Source organism: Columba livia, chromosome 3, assembly GCF_036013475.1.
Source record: "Columba livia isolate bColLiv1 breed racing homer chromosome 3, bColLiv1.pat.W.v2, whole genome shotgun sequence".
Taxonomy (NCBI): Eukaryota; Metazoa; Chordata; class Aves; order Columbiformes; family Columbidae; genus Columba; species Columba livia.
This window is the reverse complement of record NC_088604.1, coordinates 79,482,563-79,506,497: the sequence shown is the minus strand read 5'-3', so window position 1 is coordinate 79,506,497 and position 23,935 is coordinate 79,482,563. Positions and strand designations below refer to the sequence as shown.

The 23,935-nt window shown below is 37.4% G+C and overlaps 1 protein-coding gene across 2 annotated transcripts in view; it reads left to right on the top strand.

Moving 5' to 3' along the window:
- HEATR1 (HEAT repeat containing 1) overlaps nucleotides 1–23,935 on the top strand; it is a 37,785-nt gene that overhangs the window by 8,912 nt on the left and 4,938 nt on the right. Inside the window, exons 10-37 of one of the 2 annotated variants that reach the window (XM_065057808.1) lie at nucleotides 125–235; nucleotides 643–760; nucleotides 1,960–2,067; nucleotides 2,480–2,575; nucleotides 3,561–3,649; nucleotides 3,943–4,154; nucleotides 4,426–4,547; nucleotides 5,025–5,222; nucleotides 6,274–6,457; nucleotides 6,720–6,865; nucleotides 8,450–8,642; nucleotides 9,158–9,330; nucleotides 9,658–9,825; nucleotides 10,656–10,898; nucleotides 11,648–11,779; nucleotides 12,354–12,460; nucleotides 13,525–13,668; nucleotides 14,376–14,494; nucleotides 14,759–14,880; nucleotides 16,322–16,450; nucleotides 17,683–17,913; nucleotides 18,601–18,727; nucleotides 19,554–19,720; nucleotides 20,360–20,406; nucleotides 21,256–21,379; nucleotides 22,248–22,388; nucleotides 22,603–22,892; nucleotides 23,639–23,789. In XM_065057808.1, coding sequence (XP_064913880.1) covers nucleotides 125–235; nucleotides 643–760; nucleotides 1,960–2,067; nucleotides 2,480–2,575; nucleotides 3,561–3,649; nucleotides 3,943–4,154; nucleotides 4,426–4,547; nucleotides 5,025–5,222; nucleotides 6,274–6,457; nucleotides 6,720–6,865; nucleotides 8,450–8,642; nucleotides 9,158–9,330; nucleotides 9,658–9,825; nucleotides 10,656–10,898; nucleotides 11,648–11,779; nucleotides 12,354–12,460; nucleotides 13,525–13,668; nucleotides 14,376–14,494; nucleotides 14,759–14,880; nucleotides 16,322–16,450; nucleotides 17,683–17,913; nucleotides 18,601–18,727; nucleotides 19,554–19,720; nucleotides 20,360–20,406; nucleotides 21,256–21,379; nucleotides 22,248–22,388; nucleotides 22,603–22,892; nucleotides 23,639–23,789 — 4,192 coding nt within the window. Of the gene's footprint in view, nucleotides 1–124; nucleotides 236–642; nucleotides 761–1,959; nucleotides 2,068–2,479; nucleotides 2,576–3,560; nucleotides 3,650–3,942; nucleotides 4,155–4,425; nucleotides 4,548–5,024; nucleotides 5,223–6,273; nucleotides 6,458–6,716; nucleotides 6,866–8,449; nucleotides 8,643–9,157; nucleotides 9,331–9,657; nucleotides 9,826–10,655; nucleotides 10,899–11,647; nucleotides 11,780–12,353; nucleotides 12,461–13,524; nucleotides 13,669–14,375; nucleotides 14,495–14,758; nucleotides 14,881–16,321; nucleotides 16,451–17,682; nucleotides 17,914–18,600; nucleotides 18,728–19,553; nucleotides 19,721–20,359; nucleotides 20,407–21,255; nucleotides 21,380–22,247; nucleotides 22,389–22,602; nucleotides 22,893–23,638; nucleotides 23,790–23,935 lie in introns of both variants that reach the window. The other variant, XM_065057807.1, reaches the window with a different exon arrangement.

Sequence of the window (23,935 nt, the reverse complement as noted above, 5' to 3'; positions counted from 1 at the left end):
CAAATCTGTACTTGCAATAAGTAATGCGTATTAATCCTAAGCTGTTCAGCAGTGTGCTTTATAACACTGATGAAAATTGTACCATCCAAAAAATGGTGACTTTCTCTTTTGTTTGTAATTTCAGTAAATTTCTTGAAGAGTTTATCTCCTGTGGTACAGAGGTTGAATCTAATCCCACCAAAATGGCTGCACTCAATCAAAAGGTGCTTCCTCTTATCAGACTTCTCGAGAGAAAGTAAGTTCCATTTTTTTATGACAGACCCACAATCTGTGGCGTGGCGATGTCAGCTATGATATTGGCTTCTTGTGTGTAGTAGGCACAATATTCTTGTCCGAGTTTTATTCTGCTGATCTGTTCTTGTATATTTTGTTGTCATTGTAATACATGGACACAGACCTGCTGGCTTTGTACAGCTGTTTGCTGTGGAGCATGACCTTTTCTGTTCATTATTTATCCTAGTGGGCTGCATATTGTTCATCCGTGTTAACACATAATGGTTGATTGCCTTTGTTACTTAAAATAGCCGGTTCCAATGAGCGCGTGCGCATTCGTCCTCCTTGTATTTCCCTGTATTTGTCTAGTAAATAGGTGTTTCTGTGTAATGCTCTGTGGAAAACATTGGGGCTTTTGTCTGTTGGCAGGTATCCTAAAGCCTTAGATTCTGTATTGGAGAAGCATCTGGAAGATTCCATAGATGAGGCTGGCCAAAATCTTTTTCACCAATTTATTTCTCTCTCATTAAGCTGTGGCAAATACAAGGTAGGTAGAAGCTCAGTTTGTGATCTTAGGTCTTGTTATCCTGTCAGAAAGCTGATGTTTTGGCAAAGTTCTGCTCTTTCTTCCTCTTTTTAAATGAAACCTCTACCAATTCCACCAAAAAATCCCACGCCTTACTTAAATGTGATTTGGGGGAGGCTTGATCAAAATTATGGTAAAACCAAAAGCTATCAGTTCTCTAAAGTTCATGTTTGTCATGAGCAGTCGTAAGCATGAGCTTTTTTTCATGGTTAAAATTTACATATTTCTACCTGCCTTAGTTGCTATCAATATTTTTTTTTCTTTGGGAACATGACCCCTACATACATTGTACTGGTTGATAACAACAACATGGTGGTGCCCAGCAAGGCCTCATCTTACTTAAAGATTTTGTCAGTGTCAAAGGTGTCTGTTTTGGGAAGGGTGGCAAACAACTTGATTGCAGTTGAGAGAAGGTGGCTCAGTCCTTTTTGTTGCATTGATTTTCTGAATGTTTGCAGTCAGTAACATTGAAGAATAGAGTGACTACAGATTTCCTCCTGTGCCATTTTGGAAGAGCATTTGAAACTCAGCCTAACGTAGCATAACAATTAGCGCAACAGACCTGTCCAAGGAATTTATTATTAAGAGATGGTTAGTATTATGACTGTTGTTTGCAATGACTGAACAACTGAAAGCACGTAGGAAAAGATAAGTGGTTGACTTATTTTTGTATTGATTTAACGAAGGCACAGATTCTGTGACTGAAAAACAAGTGGATTGAAAGAAAAAGAAAAACAAGGCATGCAGAACACAGGCATATGACTCTCTTCTAGCCTTCAAGGTTCCTGAGATAACTGCACACAGTTGAACTGGCAGAGATGCCTTTTTAACAGTTTCTATCTGTGCTCTGTCACACTGACACTGTCACTAGAGCTTTCTCAGAATCCTTAGATAAGTGTAGTGCTTTTCTAGGAAAAATGGTATCTGTGGCTTACTGTACTTTTCAAGCTGTATTCAAAAAAACTGTCTGTCAAAGTGAAGATGACCAAATTCGAAACAGTTACACAACATTGTTGTTCTGTAATTCATGCTTTTTTTGTCTAAATTGTATGGATTTTCTTGGGGTCCAAAAATTTGCTGAAATAATTTATCCCGTTGTCTTTCTATATACTTAAAGTATTTTTAATATGCAGTCATTCACCCCGAAATCTGTATTTCAGTTTCTGGAAGACTCCGATACCTCCCTTCTGCTTAGTTTGAATCATCCTCAGCCAGCTGTGCGGGTCCTGGCTCTTCAGCATTTGAAAGATGTTATTGAAACATCAAAGGTTTGTGTCCTGAATCTCCCACTTGCAGAACTGACTTAACATATATCTTCAAAAAGCTGTTTGTCAGACATACCAGTTGAAGACGAGTGATATGTTAAACTATTCGTTTGTCATCCTCACTGTTTTTCCTGGTGTTTTCAGTAGGCTTCTGTCACCATTTCCCCGTTTCCTGGAGTCTGGATGTAGTTCTTGTTTATTAAGCTGCTTGTAGTATAAGATAAAATCTAAGTTAACAGATACTTCTGTTTTTCTTTCTCTCCTTGTTCAAAGTTAGTCTTCCTGTTATTTGCGGTTTAATTTAGATGATATTACCTCTTTTCTTGTACTAGGATTTAGATATTTCATTAAAAGCCTGTAAATTGTGCTACCAACAAATTATTTTTGTCTGTTGACTCTTTTTTACTTTTTTCAGGAAGGCTTTGATCAGTCTTTCATAGAAGAAGCAATTTTTGGTCGGCTCAAGGATGACAACAGAGATGTTGTAATGTCTGCTCTCAGTTCTTTGGAGGTAAGTGTGCATCTTTTGATATGTCAGCTGAGATCTTAACTGGTCTTGAATATGTGTGTCTGGAACATGTTCTTTGTAATTGCCTTTGTTCTTCTCATGTCCTTAGCATACAGCTTTTGTCATCACAAAATTTAGGAGGCTTCTGTTGTTTACCTCCTCACAATTCCCTCCCAAATTTCTGCTTCCTGATCTTTCCCAAAGTCTTTGCAGTTAACCTGAATTTATTTATTTTGGTTAATGTAGCACCTAAAGCATATTTCGGTTTTTGATTATTATTTGAAGTGTCCTTCCTGCTTATTCTGTACATTTTTCTATAAAAATGCAAGTCATATCATCTGCCTATTGGATGGAAAACGATGCAGTGACAAGTCATTATGTTAGTGAGAAGTGCTCAGTTGATTTTTTCCATATGAGAGTCATTTGATCAGTTGATAGTGGCAAAGTGCTAAAGCCCAGCTCAGGTTTATGGCACAGGGCTCTGGAATGCATAGTACTGATTGTTTCCAGCTAGAGTAACAGTCTTACTTTATTGCTCCTGCTAGTAGTAGTGGAGAATATTATTAGCAGTAGTGTAATTGGTCTTGTGTGTTCATTCATCCTCAATCACTAAAAAATAGGAATAGAAGCACGTGAGTGCTTCTTTAAACTTTAGTGTCTTTTGTTAATGTGTCTTATATTTTTGTCATACTATGTAAAGTAAAAGCAGTTCTTATTTAATTATGAAGTGTTTTGCTTATTGTTTACCAAACATTTCTGCATTCGATAAATTCTCAATACTTTAGTGTATCAAGAGGGTTTACTGGGCAGCCTTATAGCTACTGTTTACTCTGATAAAATTTTTATGACCTGATCATCAATAGAAATGCAGTTAGTGACGTTTGATCCATGTTACCACTTGATATAGCACATGGATTTTCTGCTGTGACATGGTAAATTATTTTGTATTTTACTGTATTTGCATTTCTTTTTCTTGATTACTTTTCAGATTTTCAGGGAACAAGTCAATCCAGAAGCAGTAGTATCAGGTCTTTTGAACATCTTCCAGAGAGCTGATCTTTCAAAGGATGGAAAGTGGTATGTTTGTGCCTTTTTTCAGTCTGCATTCTACCAGTATACATTACATTTTTTAAAAGTAAATCTAAAGAATACTTTAAAAACGGTTTTTCCTTCAAATACTTTTTGTCATATCTATGCTGAGTTGCAAGAGCAATGTTCAAATCTTTGCATACCGTTTCCCATTAATTGCTTATGCATTCTCACTGCTATTTGGATTCAGAAAATTGCCATGGAAAATGGAGAAAAAAATCAAAGAAATCTTGCGGGTATGATTGAGCAACAGGTTTTCAACATCACTTGTTCTCTTTTAGGTACAAGGTTCTGGAGCGAGCAATACAAATTTTAGTCAAAGAGGAGATTTTGAAAGAGAAAAAAGAACTACTAGATGAAGCAGTAATGCGATTATTACCTTTTATGGTAATGACGAATGCAAATTCAAAATCTGCAGATTGGAAAATGGCCATTTGTCTGTCAGAATCTGATCTCTGCTCCTTACACCCTTTACTGAAAGGCTGGCCAGAAGGTAAAGCATTAATTGTAACTAATTTGGTAAAAGAAAAATTGTGACAATTTAGGACGTCATGCTTATTGAACCAACACACTTACTGAAGGAGACTGCCTGTCACTGACAAGCTGTCATCCTATGAGTGTGAATAGTTCTTTATAAAGCTCTTTGGAAAGATGAAGAAATTGTCTAGTATGTTTCTGACTGTTTCTAAATATTAAGCCTCCAGTGTTTTAATATGTGATTTATATAGGTAGATTGTCTGATTATTATTTTTTCCTTGGAATAGCTCTTGAAGAGGCAATTAAATCTAGCAAGTCTGCAGAGTTGATTGGAGTGGCCAACAAGAAAATGATTCTGCTGTTTTCTGAAAACATGACTTCAGGAGACCCTTCCTCACTATTGCAAATGGTATGTGTACCATGTTACCCTAACCTTAGGAGTTTTTATTTTACAGGTTGTCACTGTAGTAGAAAAAATGTGATATGGAAGAACTTTGTATGTGTCCTTGTTAGCATTAGTATGCCATCCTCAAGCTCCTAGGCAAAAATGTATGTAACAGATTTCTACGATAACATAAGGAAAAGAAGCAAAGCTATTATCTATTTGGACAAATTACTAGTGCAATTAAATTCCAGGAGTTTTTAGTTTCCTGAGGAAAAATTCTAGGCACTAAAGAAGTATACCTGTGGGTTGTTCATAGAAGCAGATGTTTGTGCATTCTCAGGTGCCAAAGTACCATTATAGCAGGCAGTGATTTGTTATCGATGATAGACAGTAACAAGGATTTAACTGGATATACAAATGAAACATGGTGTAAAGTCATAGTGATATCTCACTGTCTTACAGACTTTTTATTGTTGTTTTTCCTCTACTCCCTTTTTTAAGGTTGATGATCTCATACTCGTTGCTGAAGTGGAATCAGACAGCATGAGACAGAAAGTAACTACTCATATAATCGGTTCGGTGCTTGTTCGGTGCTGCTGCAGTACACAGATGAAGGAAAGTTATTTTTCAGTGGCTATCAGAGTCTTCCGTTTCTTGGATAAAAAAATAAAAAATCTCAGAGCTTGTGATCCTGCAGAGGTAAGACGTAAACAGTTTGGAGAGGGCATTTGCTCTGTAATGGAGAATATTTTTTTATTGGAGGTTCAGAAAGCTTGAGAAGGACTGAAAATCACATCTTCATTTCTTTTCAAAGCAAAACCAGAGTTGGCAGCTGTACTAGAAGCTGTCATTAAGAATTACTCTTATTTTATGATTCCAGTGAATCTGCGTTAAAAAATTCAAGAACTCCAGAGCTTTAGACTAGCATCTTACCTGCTGATCAATGTTTCAGTGTTGTGAGCTTGGCACAAAGTGTGGGGTGTTTCTGTCAGCTACCCTGTGGCACCATGTGGTGTCATTGTTTGCCTTAGGAATATCAAGGCGTTTAGTCATTGAGTAAAGGTTTTGCTGACTTGTTCAATAGGGGAAAGAAAGAAATGCAGCTGAGTTTGAAAAGAGCTTATGCTAAGAGTGGTTCCAGAGGGGAACTACGAAAATGGTCAGAGGGCTGAACACTTTTCCTGTTTAGAAAGGCTGAGTTGGGGTTGTTCAGCCTGGGAAGACCTTATTGCGGCCTTTCAGTACTTACAGGGGCTGTAAGAGGCCCATGTAAGCAGGGCTGTGCTTCTGTGTGTGCACCCCCTCACACACACACACACACACACACACACAGCAATACGTAGTAATTAGTTATTCTGACTCAGATTGTTCCTTTAAAGAGTGTTTGTATATACAGATACCTGAAAGGTGTGGATTATGTTGCTAGAACAGACCTAGATGAAGGGATGAAACTGAATGTCTACCAAATGCTGTAACTCCTAGTGCCTTTGAAGAGATATTTTACAGAGATTGGTATTTTATTCTTCCGTTACCTCCCTTATGTACACTGTTAGTTAACGGTAGTAAAAACTGGCCTAGGTTTTAAAACTGCAGGTGCAGGCTTAAATGTAAAATCAGAAATGTAATTGACTTCAGAAGGATGCCTCTTTGAGGGCTGAAAATCAAATATTGCTGAATTTTAGTGATAATTCTATGTCTTATATTTGATTATATTGTTACAATATACACTGAAATGAATTTTCTTTCACAGGAAACTCCCCTAAATTGGTCTGTTGAAACAACAGAGGAAACTTTGGTGCCTGAGGACTTGTTAACTGCATATATAGAAAAGCTCGACAGTGATCAGACAGCTCATGCAGAGGAGTCAGCTTTGTTCCTGTTCTTATTGAAAAACTTCATTAATGGTCTGAAACCTCCTCTGTCCTTTTCAAAAGGTAGGTGTCAAGGTTTTTACTGTCTTTTATATCAATTAAATGAAGAAGGAAGGTTAACTTTTTTGTCTTCAGAAAACATGCAAATCTTGCTTCGCTAACCTTCTTCATTTGTTGTTGCTGAGATCTGTAAAGATTACTTACTCGTGAACATGAAATCAGCCAAATATATTGTTTGAACTAGAGATGGCCTTCTTCTCGTGTTTTCTGAAGGTGTTTATATGCATCCACTGTGTCGTATTTATAACCTGTATTTTTTTAGAAGGAACTTGGTGGAATCCCGAATCTCTGGATCAAGACAGCCAAGATTACCTGCACCTCTTGTTGGGGCTATTTGACCTCCTTGTCTGTGGAGCTAGTGAGGGAAGCAGTGCGGTTCAGTACAGAGCATTGATGAATCTCTTACTAAAGGTAATATTTTTGCATTTGTTGCTCTGAGTTATTAGTCATCAACTGCATAATTGTAAGGAAAACAGAAAAATGGAGAATGGATCAGGCGACACTGCTTATGGCGTGCAAGTACTGTGAGGAGGTGAAGTTCTAAGCTTGAGCTGGTTAGTTAACCCTTATTAAATGCAGTAATAGAAAACCAAAGTAAAAAAGCCAATAAGTGGACCAGTTGTGGCAAAGGTAAAAACATAATCCTGATTTGCAGGACAAGGTCAAGAGCTTCAAGTTTGAACTAAAAGTTTTGGTCCTATCTGGGAGCAAAGCAAACAGTTGCTCTGTAAAATGTGTTAGTTTTTAAATACAAAAATTGAAATGAAAACTTTTAGAAGATATTGCATGTTTCCCTAAAACATTGTCTCATGTTTTCTCATTCATATTAAGTGATACATTTTTTGAAGACAATAAGGAATTTTGGCAGTCTGGCTTGTAGATGACTTGGAGTCGTAACTGTACGTTCTGAGGAAAAGAGAAGCAAGTTAATTGACACCAAGCCATTGTTACTGGAATTTGATGCTGTTTCATCAAGAACAGCACGTGACAAACACAGAGGTTGGAAAGAATAGCAACATAACTTGTTGCTAATAACAAAACCTTTTTCTGATGTTAATTCTTGGGGTAACTGATAATTAGACAAAGTAATGTACAAGATCTAGGGAAATGGTACTGACACTGAGCTGTTAAAGAACTTTAGGGGGACTTTCGACTGAGCAAGCTGACCATGTAGCAAGCAAGATACTATTAGGAGACGATAGAACAGCTTCACAATTAGAAGCTATCGTCATTAAATGTTGCCAGAAACGTTCTAAAGCAAAATTAAGGTAATTGCATGTAGATATGTGAAAAACTGAACTGAATCTTCTTGGAGCAGCTATTCCTATTGTGGAGGGGTAGAAGGCACTCTGTCCTGTGTCTGCGATGGTCAGTGATACATTTATGATTCAGGATTTGTTTATTTTCATCTATGCTCTATTATTACAAAGCCTATAGAGCCAATCCAGGACAAATTCCAAGAATAAAGTTTAACATGAATACTCAGCACAGAAAGCTGCACTGTACAAGGAAATTGGAGGCCCACCTCTTCTGAGGCACTATAGACTTATGAAAATCATTTTGTACGACTGATTAAAAAGTCAGGGATTAGAAGGAAATAGAAGTTATTTGCTTTGCTTTATTTTGCGTATAGCAATTTTCTTGCGCTGTTGGCATATTTTCATGTGGATGTGGTTTTAGTCTTTTTAGTGTTTTTGTAACTGAAAAGAAATCCCTTGCATTTACATAGCTATAGACTATGAGTAATCTGTTAAACTAAACAAGCCAACTGTTAAGCAACATGTGGACTTGTATAGACATGCAAGTACTGTTTACTGGAAGCATCTACTCAATAACTTTTTTCTTCCCAAATGTTTCTGACTCTAGTTCTCTTTCTGGATACTCCTTTGACTGAGTGGTTTATCAGGTGGTGTGAGTAGTAGTTTGCCAAATAAATTAAGGTTCTTAACCAAGTGCTTGCTTCTTTTTTTTTTTTTTTTTCTGGTTAACTTTAAGGTACATCTAAAAGATTCAGAGATTCTCTTCAAATTCCTTTCAATTTTATGGACCTACAGTTATAACCTTTCAAATCACCTGAACTGTGAAGTCAATGCAATGTTACAGACTCAGGCTCTATATATTGGCTGTGCACTGCTTGAATCACAGACATATCAAAAAAAGAAAGAGCTGCTATCACCCTCATCTCCAGGTAAAGCAAAATAGTACCTATCTCTCATCTTAAGACTTAGTCATAGTATTTTTAAATTTTGTGCAATTTTATTATATTTTATACCATGAAGGGTATCCATAGTTATTTATGTTCAGCTGCAGTAGGCTGAGACAACTCTCTTTCTTGCTCATTACTCACCTGAGCTTAAAAAACTTCTTTATTAATCTTAGAAGTATTAAAGAAACATTCTCCTATGCTGAAGAAGTCAGTTACAGCACCTTACTTTCTGTGCAGTATAAGGATGTGGCAGTCAGTAGCAATATATGAGTTCTCTGAGCTTCGACACAAACGTGCGGACTGTGATGAAGAAATTCAGAGCCACGGATCTGTGAGATTCATGTTGGTTTTGTGTAGTCTAGAGGTTTATAGTGAAAAGAGATCACTTTTTAATTCTGAAGTCCTCTTCAGGGATGGATACAGTAAAATTCTGACCACTCACTGTGTTGTATTGTCTTTTCCTCCTTCCTTCGTTCCTTCTCTTGCTCTTTTTGCAGTGCTGATATCTTTGCTAATTAACTTGGGTAGTCCTGTGAGTGAAGTTCGAAGGGCTGCTCTCAACTGCCTCTGTTCCTTGAGAGGGATAAAGGAGTCTCTGTTGCATCCTGTTCTTCAGCATTTGGAGCAAAAGACAGAAGAGATCATATCTGACCCTACATACATAACACAGGTATTTCTGTTACTAAGGCGTACATTAATACAAGTTTTGTCTGCTGCTGTGAGCTCCTGTCTTTTCTAAAAGAAATCAAGTTAGCTGTGCTATAGTAGACTGATATTTTAATATTTTTAAAGGACTATAAAAACATTCAAGTGATGTATTATATACAGAGAATTGAGAATATCAGTCAAATAAGAGGCATTAACCTGTGGTTTATTTTTAGATAAAGAATTCTGTTTTTTTTCTAGATCGCATTATTGTTATGAAAGAATTAAATATTGTCTTAAGGCATTCTTGTTGCAGAGAAATAACTTAATTTTCACTTTGTTAATGACATAGATTATGGAAACACTATTTGAGGAGCTTGAGACACAACCAAAACAGAAATCCCATAAGAAAAAATTGTTGGAAGCTTTGGAAAGCATAATTGATTGTGTACAGAATCCTATTTTCCCATCATATATTGCAAGAAACTTAATGAAAATTCTTCTTAAAGTCCACGGTGAGGTAAGTGCCACCTTTCCAGTTGTTTTATGGGTTCTGCACTAGATTGAAATTCTGAAGTCAAATTTCATGTAGTAATAATGCTGTTAAATAACTTCATAATGTATTAGACTATTAGGCATTAAGCTGACACCTCTAATAATATGGAGTAATGCTGCAAAGTATGATTTAATGAAACAAAATACTTGCATGCTCTATCCAGGAATGTAAGGGCTGTGGAATTTTGCACTTGTGTTCTTAAGGAAACTCCCTTGATGCTACTGAAAAACACTTTCAGAAGATTGTTCCAGAAGAAGTGTATTACCTTGGTAATACATATCAGTGAATATAGAGCTTTCTGTACACAATTGTAATGTATTAGGTAGTGGTATCAATTGTATGTATTAACTTCCTCTTACCTAGTACATTCAGAATTCTCAAAGTGCTGGAAATACAGGAGTTTATTGTTCAAAAAATAAATGATATTATGAATTTTTATGCTTTGTTCAGTTGTATCTCTTGAAAAGTGTGTGAACCTCATAGAGGATGAGCGTTCTTGCCACACATTTGGGTTTAGTAGAAGACAGCAGTCATAAATCGGTGAAAAAAAATTGCCTTGTTTCTGTACTTTAAAAGTATGAACTACTACTCTGCAAGGGAGAATAGCAAAGTAGCAGATGAACATGTACTCATGGTAATCTCACAGTAAGTCTTTTATTTTTCCTCTTGAATAGCTGTTGCATAAAATAGCGTAAGCAGTGTGTTGGCAGAGAGGGGATGTTGCAGTAAAATGAAGCTGTGCTATTTTCTTAAAATGACAATGAATAAAAACTTCTGTTGTCCTCTGCTTGCAGATGATTCTTTCTCACCTCTTGCCTGCACTCGACCGGTTGCTGGAGAAGGTCTTTAAGAAACCTGAGGCAATGTTGAAAGATGAAGTTGTGCTCCTGCATCTCATCCTTGGAAAGTTTAATGAATATTCAGCAGCCCTCTTGTGCAAGAATCAGCAGAGTCTGGATTTATTTATCAAAAGTCTGCATGCTGCCAATAAAATCTATGAAGAAATCCCACCTTTTCAGATCACAGCACTTGGGCAGGTATGGCTTTATGAAAGACTTTATTTTTATGCTTAAAACAAACAGCAGTGTTTAGGATTGGATTTACAAGGACTCTGTCGGAGAGTCCATAGCTTTTGACTTGCCTTTCTTTTAGTACCAGCTTTCAAGGTCTCCATAGTGTCTTTGAAACAGGCTGCAAAACTTTCTCTCTTAAATTTACCAGGAGAAATTGCTGCTTGCTTCATTTTTGCATTTTGACAAGTACAGCATAGGAATATCGTTGTATTTGCATGCAGATGAATATCTGTATCATTGCCTGCAGATACTGCTGTTGCACTGTCCTTTAAATTTTGTCAATCAGGCAGAAGCTTTACTTCATTTTTCTTCTGAGGAAAAATTGTCAAGAAAACACAGTAAGTGAGAAATAGCATCATTTGAAAGAGGCTACAAATTCAGGCCTTCTATTAGCCATATGTTAGCGTATACTTACCAAAGGCTGGCAACAGCAAGTTTGTTCCCCCCACCAGGCAAGCTGTGTGAAAAATTACAGGGCTTGGTATGTCTGGTGGATATATTTCACAAGTATGTGCTTTGCATCAAAGGATTCCTGGATATATACAAATACATAGTAAATATGCGAATTTTTACAATATTTGTTCATGCTGTCACGTATGTGTGATTGGGTGTGTCATACATAATCTAAAATACCTAAGTTCCAAAACTTGTGATTTTGTTACCCTCTTACAATAAATCTCTCTGCATCCTTTTTTTCTTTTTCCTTTTTGTAGATTACTAAACCGTTCTTTGCAGCTTTGTCAGATGGGATGGTGCAACAGAAGCTTTTAAAAGTACTGTTTGACTTACTGTTAAACTGTAAGAACCCGCTTTGTGCCCAGACAATTAGCAGTGTCTTTAAAGGGGTAAGTGGCAAACTCCAGAACACAGAAGTATGTTCAAACTTGATGTGATGGTTCTATGGTTCTACATTAAGTAACAGTCGCTGTTTATATAATTCATAGCATGAAAGGCATCAGAAACTATTTGTCACATTATATAATTGTGTTAATGGCATGAAAAGTTTGTGAAATGAGTGATTTTAGAAGGTATTTCTTTAAAAGCCATGCATCAGTCATTTACTATACTATATAAATGAATTCAGCAGAAGTCACTTCTTTCAGCTGCATTGATTTTCATTTTCTGGGTGAAAAACTGCTTTTGTACTGTTACTAGGAAACTTGTCCCAAAATTCATTTATTGTAGCTTTCATATAGCAATTTATTATATTACATGGATTTGAAATCACTCCTTCTTTTATTTAATATGAGATCTACAAGTAGGACAGGCATTCAGAGACTGTGGTGATATGACTTGAAAATGTGGAATATATACTCATATGTGCATGAAGGGGGTGTGGTTAAAAAAAAAAGGATGGGGCATAGATGGGTGGTATGACACATCATTGATTGATACTTGCGTCATTGTGCTTTGTTTCAGATTTCAGTGTGTGCTGAGCAGATCGTCACAGAACTGGAACCTCCTGAGAAAACCAAAAGTCTGGCCACTGTTCAGCAAACTAGAAGGCAGAAAATGCAGCAACAGAGGTAAAATAACTAGAAGTCCAAAAATATTATCTGTACAGTTTGGAAATGCCACTTGTTTTACTACATTTCATAGTTTCTATTGAAAGCATAAGCATCCTTTCCCCTGCGCACTAAAATAACTCTGAGCTACTTTTGGTAGGAGGAAACCAATCAATGTTGCTGTTTGAGAATCAATGGAAGCATAATAAAAATTTTTTTAAAAAATCCATTCCCAGTACTTTTAATGTTGGCATTTGCTCTTGTAGAATCTGCCTTGACGCAGTTGAGTCAGATCCATTTTTGTAGGTATTAAACTTGGTTGGTAATAAAGATGTATGGACAAATTATATATGCCTAAGATGAGCCTAAAGATGCTCGTCAAAATATTCTGTTGACTGAAAGGTGGTATTTTCTTTCAGTTAAAATGTTAGTAATTAATTTGTAGATCTCTTCATCTTGTTTCTTCTCTCCATTCTCATAAGGAGAGAGCTATTTTGTCTGCTGTACTTATTCTCTTTTTAAGCATCAGCTCTCAGACGCTGTTGAAACAGGATATTGAGTTGGTTTTCTTTGTTTGACATAGATGTTCTTATATTCTGATTTTCCTTCACTTGACCTTTTTTAACAATCATCACTCATCTGTAAACAGTGTCTGTCAGAGTTATAAGCACAAACGCTTGCACACGCACCCATCACCTGCATAGTCAGTGGCTGGACAACAGGTAGTTGTGAAGATGCAGGTTTCCAAAATGGCAAGCAGAGCAGCATTTGGACAGTTATTTGGTAATAGGTTTGAGTTTTTTTCCACAGAAGTCTGCTGCATTTTGTAGAATTTTGTACACACAGAAGACAAACTATACTGGTTTTGTAACGTTTGGTCTGGATTTTCTGTCGATGGTTTAAAATGTGTTATTGCTTCAATCAAAAGCCCACACATTGCTACCTCTCCCAGGAGGAGCCATAAAGGATATTATTATGTGAAAGAAAGTTTGGGTTTTTTTTACTTATGTGTGTGTTTGTTCCCTGAAATACTGTACTGTTCTCTTTGCAGATGTATATCTTGACTGTTTGTCTTACCTTTTCAGAAAGCCTCAAGATGCAGAACTAGCACCAGAAACAAGCCACTTCAGCTGGCAGAGGGTTATGCTTATTCTGGAATTACTGCAGCATAAGAAGAAGCTTAGACGCCCGCAGGCGTTGGTACCTGCGCTTTTTAACCTGCTGAGCCGGTAATTGTGCTTCCATAACACAGGGGTCCTTGAGCTTTCTCTTCTGCAGCAGACACTGTAAAGCATTAATATATGAGCTACTTTCTCTCTGCTTTGTTGCCATGTTTTGTAGCTTGCTTTTTCACTTCTTTTAGGTAAATCAGATGAAGGGAATTGGAAGAGGTTTTTTTTCCTTATAAATGATGTCATGGGCTTTTTAAGATGGTTACCTGATGCATAGCTTCTTATGTGCTAAAACTGGCACAATTGACAGGACTTGTGTCTTTTGCAGAGCTGTCATAATAATACCCTAAGCTTTAAAATTCCTCCCAAAACATTGTGGAGCAGCCTTCATCCAGTGCAACCTAAGTAAACTATTGCTTTTCCTGCCAGCCCTATCTCCAGGCACTTAGGAAAGTTTATGTATAGATTAGATATTTATCTTTTTTTCTTACAACTTGCCTTTACATAGACTGGCAGTCCTGTTTCAGGTAATCCTCTTATACTCCTGACAGTGCTTTGATAAATGTCTTTTATTAGGCCAGCTGATGTATTTGAAAACCAAAAAGAACAGACACTTATTGGCAAATGCTCTATAGAAGACTCGATGTAGATATTCCATGGAATGAAGATTGCAGTTTCTTATTTGTATCTAAATATGCAGTTTGGTCACTTATTTTTCTGTCTCCTTTTATAATGCCTTTTTTTTTTTTCCCCTGAATGTGTAGGTGTCTGGAACCTATGGCATCAGAAGAGGAAAATATGGAATATACAAAGCAGCTAATCCTCAGCTGCCTGCTAAATATCTGTCAGAAACTGTCTTCAGGTGGTAGCAAAATCCCAGCAGGTAAAAACTGCCAGACCTGTTTCTCAGAACTTCTCCAGTACAGCATTAAAACAATGGCCTCTAACGTTTTCCTTCTCTGAGTCTATGCTGTATTGTTGAGGTGGAATAGGCTCCTTTACAGGGTATACAAATTTGCTTTCTTAATCATTTTTTGTATACCCTTAGGTATAGTCTGCAAATTGAAACTAGCGCTTGAGTGTTCTGTTTTTATTCTTACATCGTTGGCCATTAAAGTGTTACTGAGTGAATATTTTTTACTTGCAGATATCATTGACAAAGAAAAATTCAACGTGGAATTGATAGTTCAGTGCATCAGGATATCTAAAATGCCCCAGACACACCACCATGCACTGCTTCTCCTTGGCGCTGTTGCTGTCATGTTTCCTGTAAGTAGTACGTGGCATTTATGTCTCGGCTCTTTCCTTCAGACTCCAAATACTGGGAAGAGTGAAGAACATACAGAGCTGTTCTATGGGGAGAAACTTTCTGAAAGGCACAAGACAAAACTTACAGCTTCCCTGCTCTTTTAAGGCTTTCTATTCCGTTTCACTTGAAAACAAACCTCTGCCTCAATGCTTTGGTCACTAGTAATTTGTGACTCTCAGTGAAGCCCATAAGAAATGCAAGAAGCTTTCTGACAACAGCCCTGCCTCACCTTCTGGCTGTGGTCAAAGTTCTGGTGCACTCTTTCTTCTTTCCCCTGCTTTTTTATATACAAGAGAGAAAGCATCTAATCTCATAGCACATGGATTCTTACAAGTTCCTATCTTATACAACACTGAGAAATGTAGTTGCAATTGATGACAAAACCAAGTTTCTCTGATTTTAATTGAGAAACAGGTTGTTTCTTCTCTGGATGGAAATGGGACCGTACAATCACTCTTCTAAGTAAGATTTGCTTTGCTTTAAACTGTAAAAGCAGCAAAATATATCTAGATGTATCAAGCTCAGTTTGCAGCTTTATTTTTACTTTCTCCACATATCTGGAAATACGACGTTTTCCCACAAGGCAAAACTGGAAAGTTTTTGACAAACTTGTGGAGGTTTTGGCCTTTGTATCATTGGGGTTATTTTTCTTTGTCGCCATCTTACTGCCATCACTTGCTATAGGACCGAGCTTTTATTCTACACTAATATTGGCTCTCACAAGATTTTCAGGGTCAGAATACAAGGAAATACCTTGTGTGAGTCTCCTTTCTGTTAAATCTAAAACACTCCTTCAGTAAAACTGAATGAAAAATGTATCCATAACTTCTCGTTCTAAGTTCTGGCAAAATCTAGGAAACTAGCTCTTGAGCTAGGTAAGACATCTAAACCAACTCTCTTAAAATCAATTACAGTGATTACGATCTCACCAAAAAAAAAGCCAAAAAGTAAAATGAGCATGATTGCTTTCTATTGTATAACTGTAGATACTGCAGATGTTTTACAAATATAAGAAGTTTGTTTGGGATAGATACTGAAAATCACTGGAATCTGTGTGCCACGGTCATATTTGTGCTTCTGCAAATCTCCATTTAGCTGACTTGACTTGTCGTTCTACCATGGCACTGAGTTGAAGAGTAACAGAATAAGCTCTCAATTCCTACTCTTTAGTTACTTGCTTAGAAGTATATCTTGGTTTCTGTAACAATCAGATAGTAAGTAGTTTAAAGGGACACTATACATCTAAAATTAGTTAGTGGAGATTTTGGAAGATACTAGTGATTCCCGTTTTCTTTTATAGGAATCTGGAGGTATTTGTGGGAAGGAGAAATGCCTTAAAGTATAATATGTAGAGCAACACAGTTCAAAAAGCAAACTAATTTCATCTATCTTCTTTTCCAGGATAAAGTTCTCCACAACATTATGCCCATCTTTACATTCATGGGAGCAAATGTCTTGCGTCTGGATGATACTTACACATTCCAAGTAATTAATAAGACAGTGCAGATGGTTATTCCTGCTCTTATACAGGTAAATTTATCTACTTAAGGAATAGGAAAAAAGTGAACAATATTCTTATTAATTAAGCAGAGCAAATGGTTTAGAGTATCAGTGGTGGAATGAGCTGTAGTCTGTTCTAGGGTTATTTTTAGATAGATGTTAAATTATATGTAAGAACTGTATTAACAGACTACTCTTCATCTGACAACTCTGAGTTCATCACACTACTGGTTCTTTTTAAGTGTATGAGCTGCTGCACTTCATAAACGGTTTAGCCAAAACAATACATAACTGTACCTGAGGATGACCTGAAACATACGTTAACTATTTCATCATAAAAACAGCAGGGAAGTTCAGTAGAGGAACCAGTGGAAATAAGGTTATTAATCCTATAATAATATGTCATGGTCATATCAATAGTAGTCATGGTCTGAAGGAAGTGTAAAGGACAAATGTTTGACAAATGCTTTTATTTTTCCGGCTGGTGTTTGTGGGGTGTTTCTTGTTTTTGTCTGGACATCTTAGGTAAACAATTGTAAACCAAACTGAAAATGCATCATTGTTTTTCAAAGGGGACATTTTTTCTTCAGTCAGGTTTCAGTTGCATGTGACAAATCTTTTTTCTAGAGTCATTCATAGATTTAAACATTAAAAATGCCATATAAATTTATTATGTAAAAATGAATTGGAAAGAAAAAATTGTTCTTCTAACAATGGGCTGAGCGTTTCCTGGTGTATTTTTTAATGATGGGTATACACATTTTGTATCCTCTTGCAGATCTCTGTTAGAGAAATCAAGTTGCTGTCTCTTTTTTTTTATAGTTTATTTTTTTATCTATGAACTTTCATAGCAGCAATTACAAGTTTCTGTGACAATTATTGGCACAAACAATTGTTACGTGTGGGGAGAGTCTAATGTAGCTTACTTGTATTGTTTTTGCTAGGCCTTTGAATCCAAGACCCTAATTATCAGGCTTATAGGCAAAGTTTTCAGGAAGGACGTGGCATTGCTTTCCCTTGGAAACAGCTGCTTGTTTCAGTTGATGCCAAGTAACTTTTATGTTTTCCTTTTTAAAAATTAGTTTTATTTGAAGCGTCTTCCTTAAACACTGAAAAGGAAGAGTGTGATTGAAAATTGTTTATTTTGGAGCACTCATATTTTCCTTTTGGTAATGCTGTTATGAGGCACGTAGTATTTACAAGGAGTACCTAGTACCTGTCTGCGATCGTCTGTTTGAGCTGCTGTCCGTCTTTGTCCGTAGGCTGAGGACAGTGATTTGTCGGAGTCGTCGGGAAGCGTGGAGGAGGTGGTGATAAAGATCATCCGCGTGTTTGTGGATGCCTTGCCCCACGTGCCGGAGCACCGGCGCCTGCCCATCCTGACGCAGCTGATCACCACGGTGGGAGGAGACAAGTTCCTCTGGGTTCTGCTGGTGCTGCTGTTCGAGCAGTATGTGACCAAAACCGTGACTGCGACATCAAGCACAGACAAGGTGGGAAGATAAGCGGGGTCGATGTTTTCCTCAAGAGAGTGATCTCCTCCTTTCTTTCATGGTGCCTTTAAGAAGGTGCAGGATAAGCCTCGTGGTTGTGCTAAAATAAGCGGTGAGCTCTGACCTGATGGTGATGTCTACTACGATTTGTACTGCAGATACAAAAGCGTTTTGTCCCAGGGCCTGAACAATAAATCAGATCATACTGTACAGCAATCCTTGACGGAAGATCTGATAATCTAATCTAAACTTTATGTTTCAATATTTTTTAAATGTGTTATTTATTTATTTATTTATTATACTCCAAAAACACAAACTGTGTTTGTGAAATGTGATACTGATCTTTCTGTACAGACCGAGATAAATCATATTATGTTTTTGTGTAGGCAGGCCTTCGGGTTAGGTGAAAACATTGTTTATGGGGAAAGCTAAAAGAATTATTAAAGGAGCATTGATGAGAAGATACAGTCTTTGCTGTAACAACTTGATCTCTTTCTGTGCCCTCTGGAACTATGTTCTCTTCAAGAAGTTGCTGCTATTACTCTTGATGTTAATCCTGGCAGTATCTAGCCCACCATGGCAGTTTTAGAAACTCCCTGGGGAGCATTTGAGCCTTTTTATCATTATTAGTTATATTTTTTTTTTTAATTCTTAAAATATTTCTTTTTCTTTCTAAACCATAAACAGGATGCTGTTCTGGAAGCAGACACTGAATTTTGGATTTCCATCTGTTGCGAATTTAATGTACGTTCTCAGTTCCAGAGCATGATGAAAATAATCCAGTACTTGACAGAGCTGCCAGAGAACAAAGAAGGTAACCACAAAGCAGAGCCAGCAAACACATGTAAACCTTCTTATTACTCCTCTAGACAGAAGACTAAGTCATACAGAATTACTCTAATAACAACTTGTTTTTTAAAAATATAATTTCTTTCATAAAATGGCTAAGATACCTGATTACTTTTTTTTTCATCCTTTTAATTATAGATTAATTTGAGCACTTAGAATCAAAGGGTAGTCCTCATTTAGAAGGTACAGTACATCATTTAGTTAAAATAAAAAGCTGTTATTCATAGCAAACAAGATGACAGGGCCCACCAGCCATTTTGGGGGTTTTTTTAAGGTTTCATTTCTTTCTACTCCAATATAGTGGAGCAATAATGAAACGACGTTTTAATACTGTTCTTTCAAAGAGCATTGGGGAAGGTGGGTGAGGGTTGTTGTTTGCTTCTGTTTAAGGAAGGACTTGGCATATTTGTTGTTTGAATACATGTTCTCAGCCAGGAAGGATCAGGTAATGGCACTGAAAGTAGTTTTCCCAGATCTGTCACACACAGAAGTCTCTTGTGTTTGTAGCCAGTGTGCCACAGCTTTCCCCCCAAGAAAAAAGAAGGTTCTTCCTGTAAAAATGATCAGATGGAATGGTAGTGAAATGGCACTGCTTCTTTTCAGGCTGTTGAAATGAAAAATTTATCTCCCGTGGTATTTCAGAGGATCTTTTTTGAAACTTTGACATGATGTTGGATGCCGCAGAATGGCTATCCTTGATAGGCACCTGACTGTAATTTTGTGTCTGTAATCAGAAATCAAATGTCTTTTTTCTGTTGGCTGCAAATTTGTTTTGTCAATGTTTTCAACAGATGATTCTGGGCCAAAAATGTCAAGAACACACAAGACAAAGCTAAAAAATCAGGATGGGCAGCTCTTCAATGTGGAGTCGCATTCAGACAAACAACTTCGGCATTTCAAATTCTTGTCAGTCTCTTTCATGTCACAACTTTTATCCTCTCAGAGTTTTGTGAAAAAGGTAATAATAGCAGATTGCTTTTAAACTGATCACATGAAGTAATTGTGCCATACTTTAATAGATGAAGTTTAATTTGCTTTTCAATATGGCTATATGTTCAAAGGGGATTAAAGAATACTCTCTCCACTGTGTCTTGCTGACGCTTCTATTGACACAGTTTCGAAACTTCTCAGTAATGTTAATTATTTTTTAATAAAGCCTTTCCAGATAGACTCAAGTTTGATGAACAAGTAACAAAGTGAAATTCTGGTCCCAGTGGATTCCCACAGGGTTTTTGGAGTCTGGGATTTCACATGTGGTCTGTGTAAGTGCAAGTTAGGGTGGGTTTCATACTATTAGCTCTAGAAAGACAAAATAAATGGTACAAATCTTGGGCTGTAACTCTAGCTGGAAGTAGTTCTCAGTGTTTCAAATGAACATCATACACCAGCATGAAATGTATTTGCTACTGTGACTCTATTACCCAAGCTGCTCAGATTTTCTTGTAGAACGATGGCTTAAGTGCAAATGCAGGGAATTCGTAATTACCATGTTAGTGGGGATTTCATTCAGAACAAACTAATTTGCATATACTGGGATAACTTAATGTGGGGCTGTAATTTTCACACCTAATGTTTTCATTCTTCCTTTTTAAACCAGATAGTTGAATGTGAAGAAACAGAAGAGCTGCAGAAGTTAGAACAGAGGTATGCTTTACATGTGCTCCGCTCCTCCTATTGATCGCTTTTACTGCAGCCTGGGAATATTTTTTAAACGTAGTCATATTAGAACTTTTTTTTCCCCTAAGGACACTTATAACATTGTTGGCAACAAGCAGCAGTATACGAGTTACTTGGGTTTTGGTTTTTTTTGTTGTTGTTTTTTAATACGAGGTGGAGTTCTTTATTTCTGAAAGATCACCCAGTATTCACTGTTCTCTATTTCTGATAGTGGTCACTTACATACTTGGCCATAACTATTATGCTGTTGATGATGGAGCCTCTAAAAGAATTCTAGGTTTTTAGCAAAACATATCACTTCATTCGTAGGAAAAAAAAAATACCATTATTTACAGGTGCTCCTATGTTGGTGTAAGAAAATTACCAGTAATCACAGCTCACAGTCGTAGTCATTGGGCTATAATAGCCAGTGATGCAGAATTGAGGGTTTCTTTTGCAGAGGCTTAACTTTTATGTTTGTTCTAAGTGAAAAAGCGTGTAGGATTTATTCTAAATGCTGTATACCTTAAATGCTCATTTTTAAACATCTATTTGTTCCCAGCTCTTTTTTTGTTTTGAAGGAGAGTTCTTAAGTAGAACTACTGTTGCATGTAGATGCTTATCTGGGGGTACCAGGTAGAGTTCCATAATATGTATATGATTTTCCTTATTGCCATCGCTTTTTGTTAACATGTAGATGTGATCTGGTAGTCTCTCCATTTGGTGTTGCATTTTCCTTTATTGTTGCTGGTTTGTGAAATTTTATGCTTTCCAGTAATAAAGTCAACTTCTTTAATGTCCTTCTTAGTTACTAAAAGATGCTTCTTTTCCATCTAGGCTATTAGAAGATGTTCTTCACTATATAAACACCGTGGCGTCTTCAGTGGAAGGAAATGTGGACAAACCAACAGCCAAATTTTGGAGGGTTCTGCTTAACAAGTCCTATGATATGCTGGATAAAGTATGTCTCGTTAGCCCTCATGTTAGCAGTGGGACATTTCCAGTTTTGCTTGTTAATACGATTATAACCTTTGTAGGATTTCTTGTTGGGCTGGTACTAACCTTTATTGGAGGGTCTGCAACCTGGTGCATCATTGTTTAAATTTATCAAGCAAATTTAATAACTCCAGCTAACAGATTAGACAGAACAACCAGAAAAAAAACATATCAGGAATGTTTATTTCCTCTAGTTAGTATTCTGCTGGCTGGAAGCAGTCGTTTCACTTTCTGTCTGGTGGAGAAGAATGGCTTTTGGCAGCCTTTCTCACTGGTAACTCATAAAATTATTTAACTAAGGCTAATGGAACTTTAGTAAATTTGTACATGGAATTTAAGTGGATAAAAACTCCTCATTCTTTTCTTTCTAATCCTTTTTTCTGATCAGATGTGTATTTGTAGAATTCGACTGGCTTTCTCATTGCACGCTGTTGAGCAGACATGTTTTCACGGCTTGGATTTTTTCTTTTATTTTCCACCATGAAACATATTCCAGTTTTCATGATGTACATGCACAGGGCACTACCAGGACTGTTTTAGGGTAAGGAGGGATTGCTCACCAATGTAGACAAAAGGAATTGCTGAGGAAAGCTCAGAGGTAGTGGATATCGGCTGGTTAGCAGCCAGTGAACGTACTTCAAGTACTGTAACTAGAACCTGCTTTGTTCATTTGCTTAGCTCAGGTACAGTATTGCTAGCCTGTCCTCTCTTCTGTCATCCTGAAACCCATGCTGAGAAGTTGAAGACAAGTTTGTGTGTTGCATTTGGAGGCTACTGTGTCACAGTGCAGGGAAGACCATTTATGGTATTGTCTTGTTTGCGTTTCCTTGTAGGTCAATGCCTTATTGCCAACAGAAACGTTCATCCCTGTAATTAGGGGACTAATGACAAATCAGCTCCCATCGGTGAGACGTAAGGCAATGGATCTTTTAAACAATAAAGTGCAGCAGCGCACCAAGTGGCAGAAGAGCCAGGTGAGGCAAAGTGCTTAAACTTGGTTCCTTTAGCAGAAGTACTGGAGAGAGACTGAAGCAGAAGTGGTTTGCTGTATGTAAAGACATCAGGTACCAGTGCCAGTCTGGCAGGCAGCTCTTGAGCAGTGAGATGTAGGCTGCCTGCCCATAGTTACCTTGCAGGTTCTGAGTTTCTAATTGTATGTCTAACATGTGTGTTCTCTTGTCCTCTTAGATCCTGCAGCTCTTAGAGCTCATTCCTGAGCTCATTGCTATTGTGCAGTGTAAAAGAAAGGAGGAAGAGGAGGAGCAAGCCATCAACAGGCAGACAGCTTTGTTCAGCCTCAAGCTGCTCTGCAAAGGTTTTGGCACAGAAAATCCATTGCTGTTTGTACCTGTTCTGAAAACTGCCATTGATCTAATTTCTTCAGAGAAGGAGGAAAAGAATGTGATGGGAAGTGCTCTGCTGTGTATAGCTGAGGTCACCTGTACACTGAAAGCCCAAGCAATACCTCAGCTTCCAAGGTATTGTTTGGTTCTTTTGAACAGACCCAACTGCAGCAGGAATTAGTTGTACTAAAATGATGACTGAAGGACTGCTGCTGAAGGCCAAGTGGCAGTCTGCCCATGTGTGTGTTTTGTGTCGATAAGAATAAGGGTATTTGTAGCGCTCTTGAAGGTGCTTCTTGGTTGTAGAACTAAAGCTAGTGGGGAAATTGTAGGAGTTTTATAATCAGTAGAGTTCCTTACGGAGAGGCAGTCTTCATGGCTTTGGAAAAGACAGCCCATACTCTGTATGGACAGATTGCATTTGAAAACAGGAGGACCAGTACAGTTGGAAACCTTGCATGTTACATTATTTTATTCTCCCTGTTCATGAAGAATTCAAGCATGTAACTTGTTGCTTTATAGGCTGTTTTATCTCATTACAAATATAAATTCCTTATTGTCATTAAACTAAAGGTGGGGCTCTGAGCAACCTGATCTAGTGAAAGATGTCCCTGCTTATGGCACGGGGGGTTGGACTTGATGATTTTTAACGATCCCTTGTGACCCAAACCAGTCTGTGATTCTAAACCTAGTATCCTTCCTTAGCTTCAAACAAATGAACCACAGCAGAAGAGCCCAGAATCCTGAGTTTTCTCAGATACGTTACAATTCATGTGAAAATTGTCCCTGCAGGCTTAACAGATAGATCTTATGTGATTGGAAATGTGCCTCCAAATTTTCAGTGGTTTCACCTTCCTGTATTTATGGTTGTTTTTTCACAGGCTGATGCCAGCACTGTTGAAGACTTTAAAAAGTAAGAAGGAGCTGGTCTCCAATGAGATTTACTTGTTGAGCGCTATCACTGCTCTGCTGAAGGTTGCAGAAACGTTACCACACTTCCTTAGTCCTTATCTTTTGGATTGCTTGCTGCAGGTGAGCCATCTGACTCCTACAGATACGTCAAGGGAGGCAGGATCTGCCCAGTTACTAGAAGAAGCTACAGAAATTATCTTTCTCTCTCAAACTGAAGGAGAAGTGTCTGGCAACTATGTGGAAGGTCATAATGTATTATTCTTCTG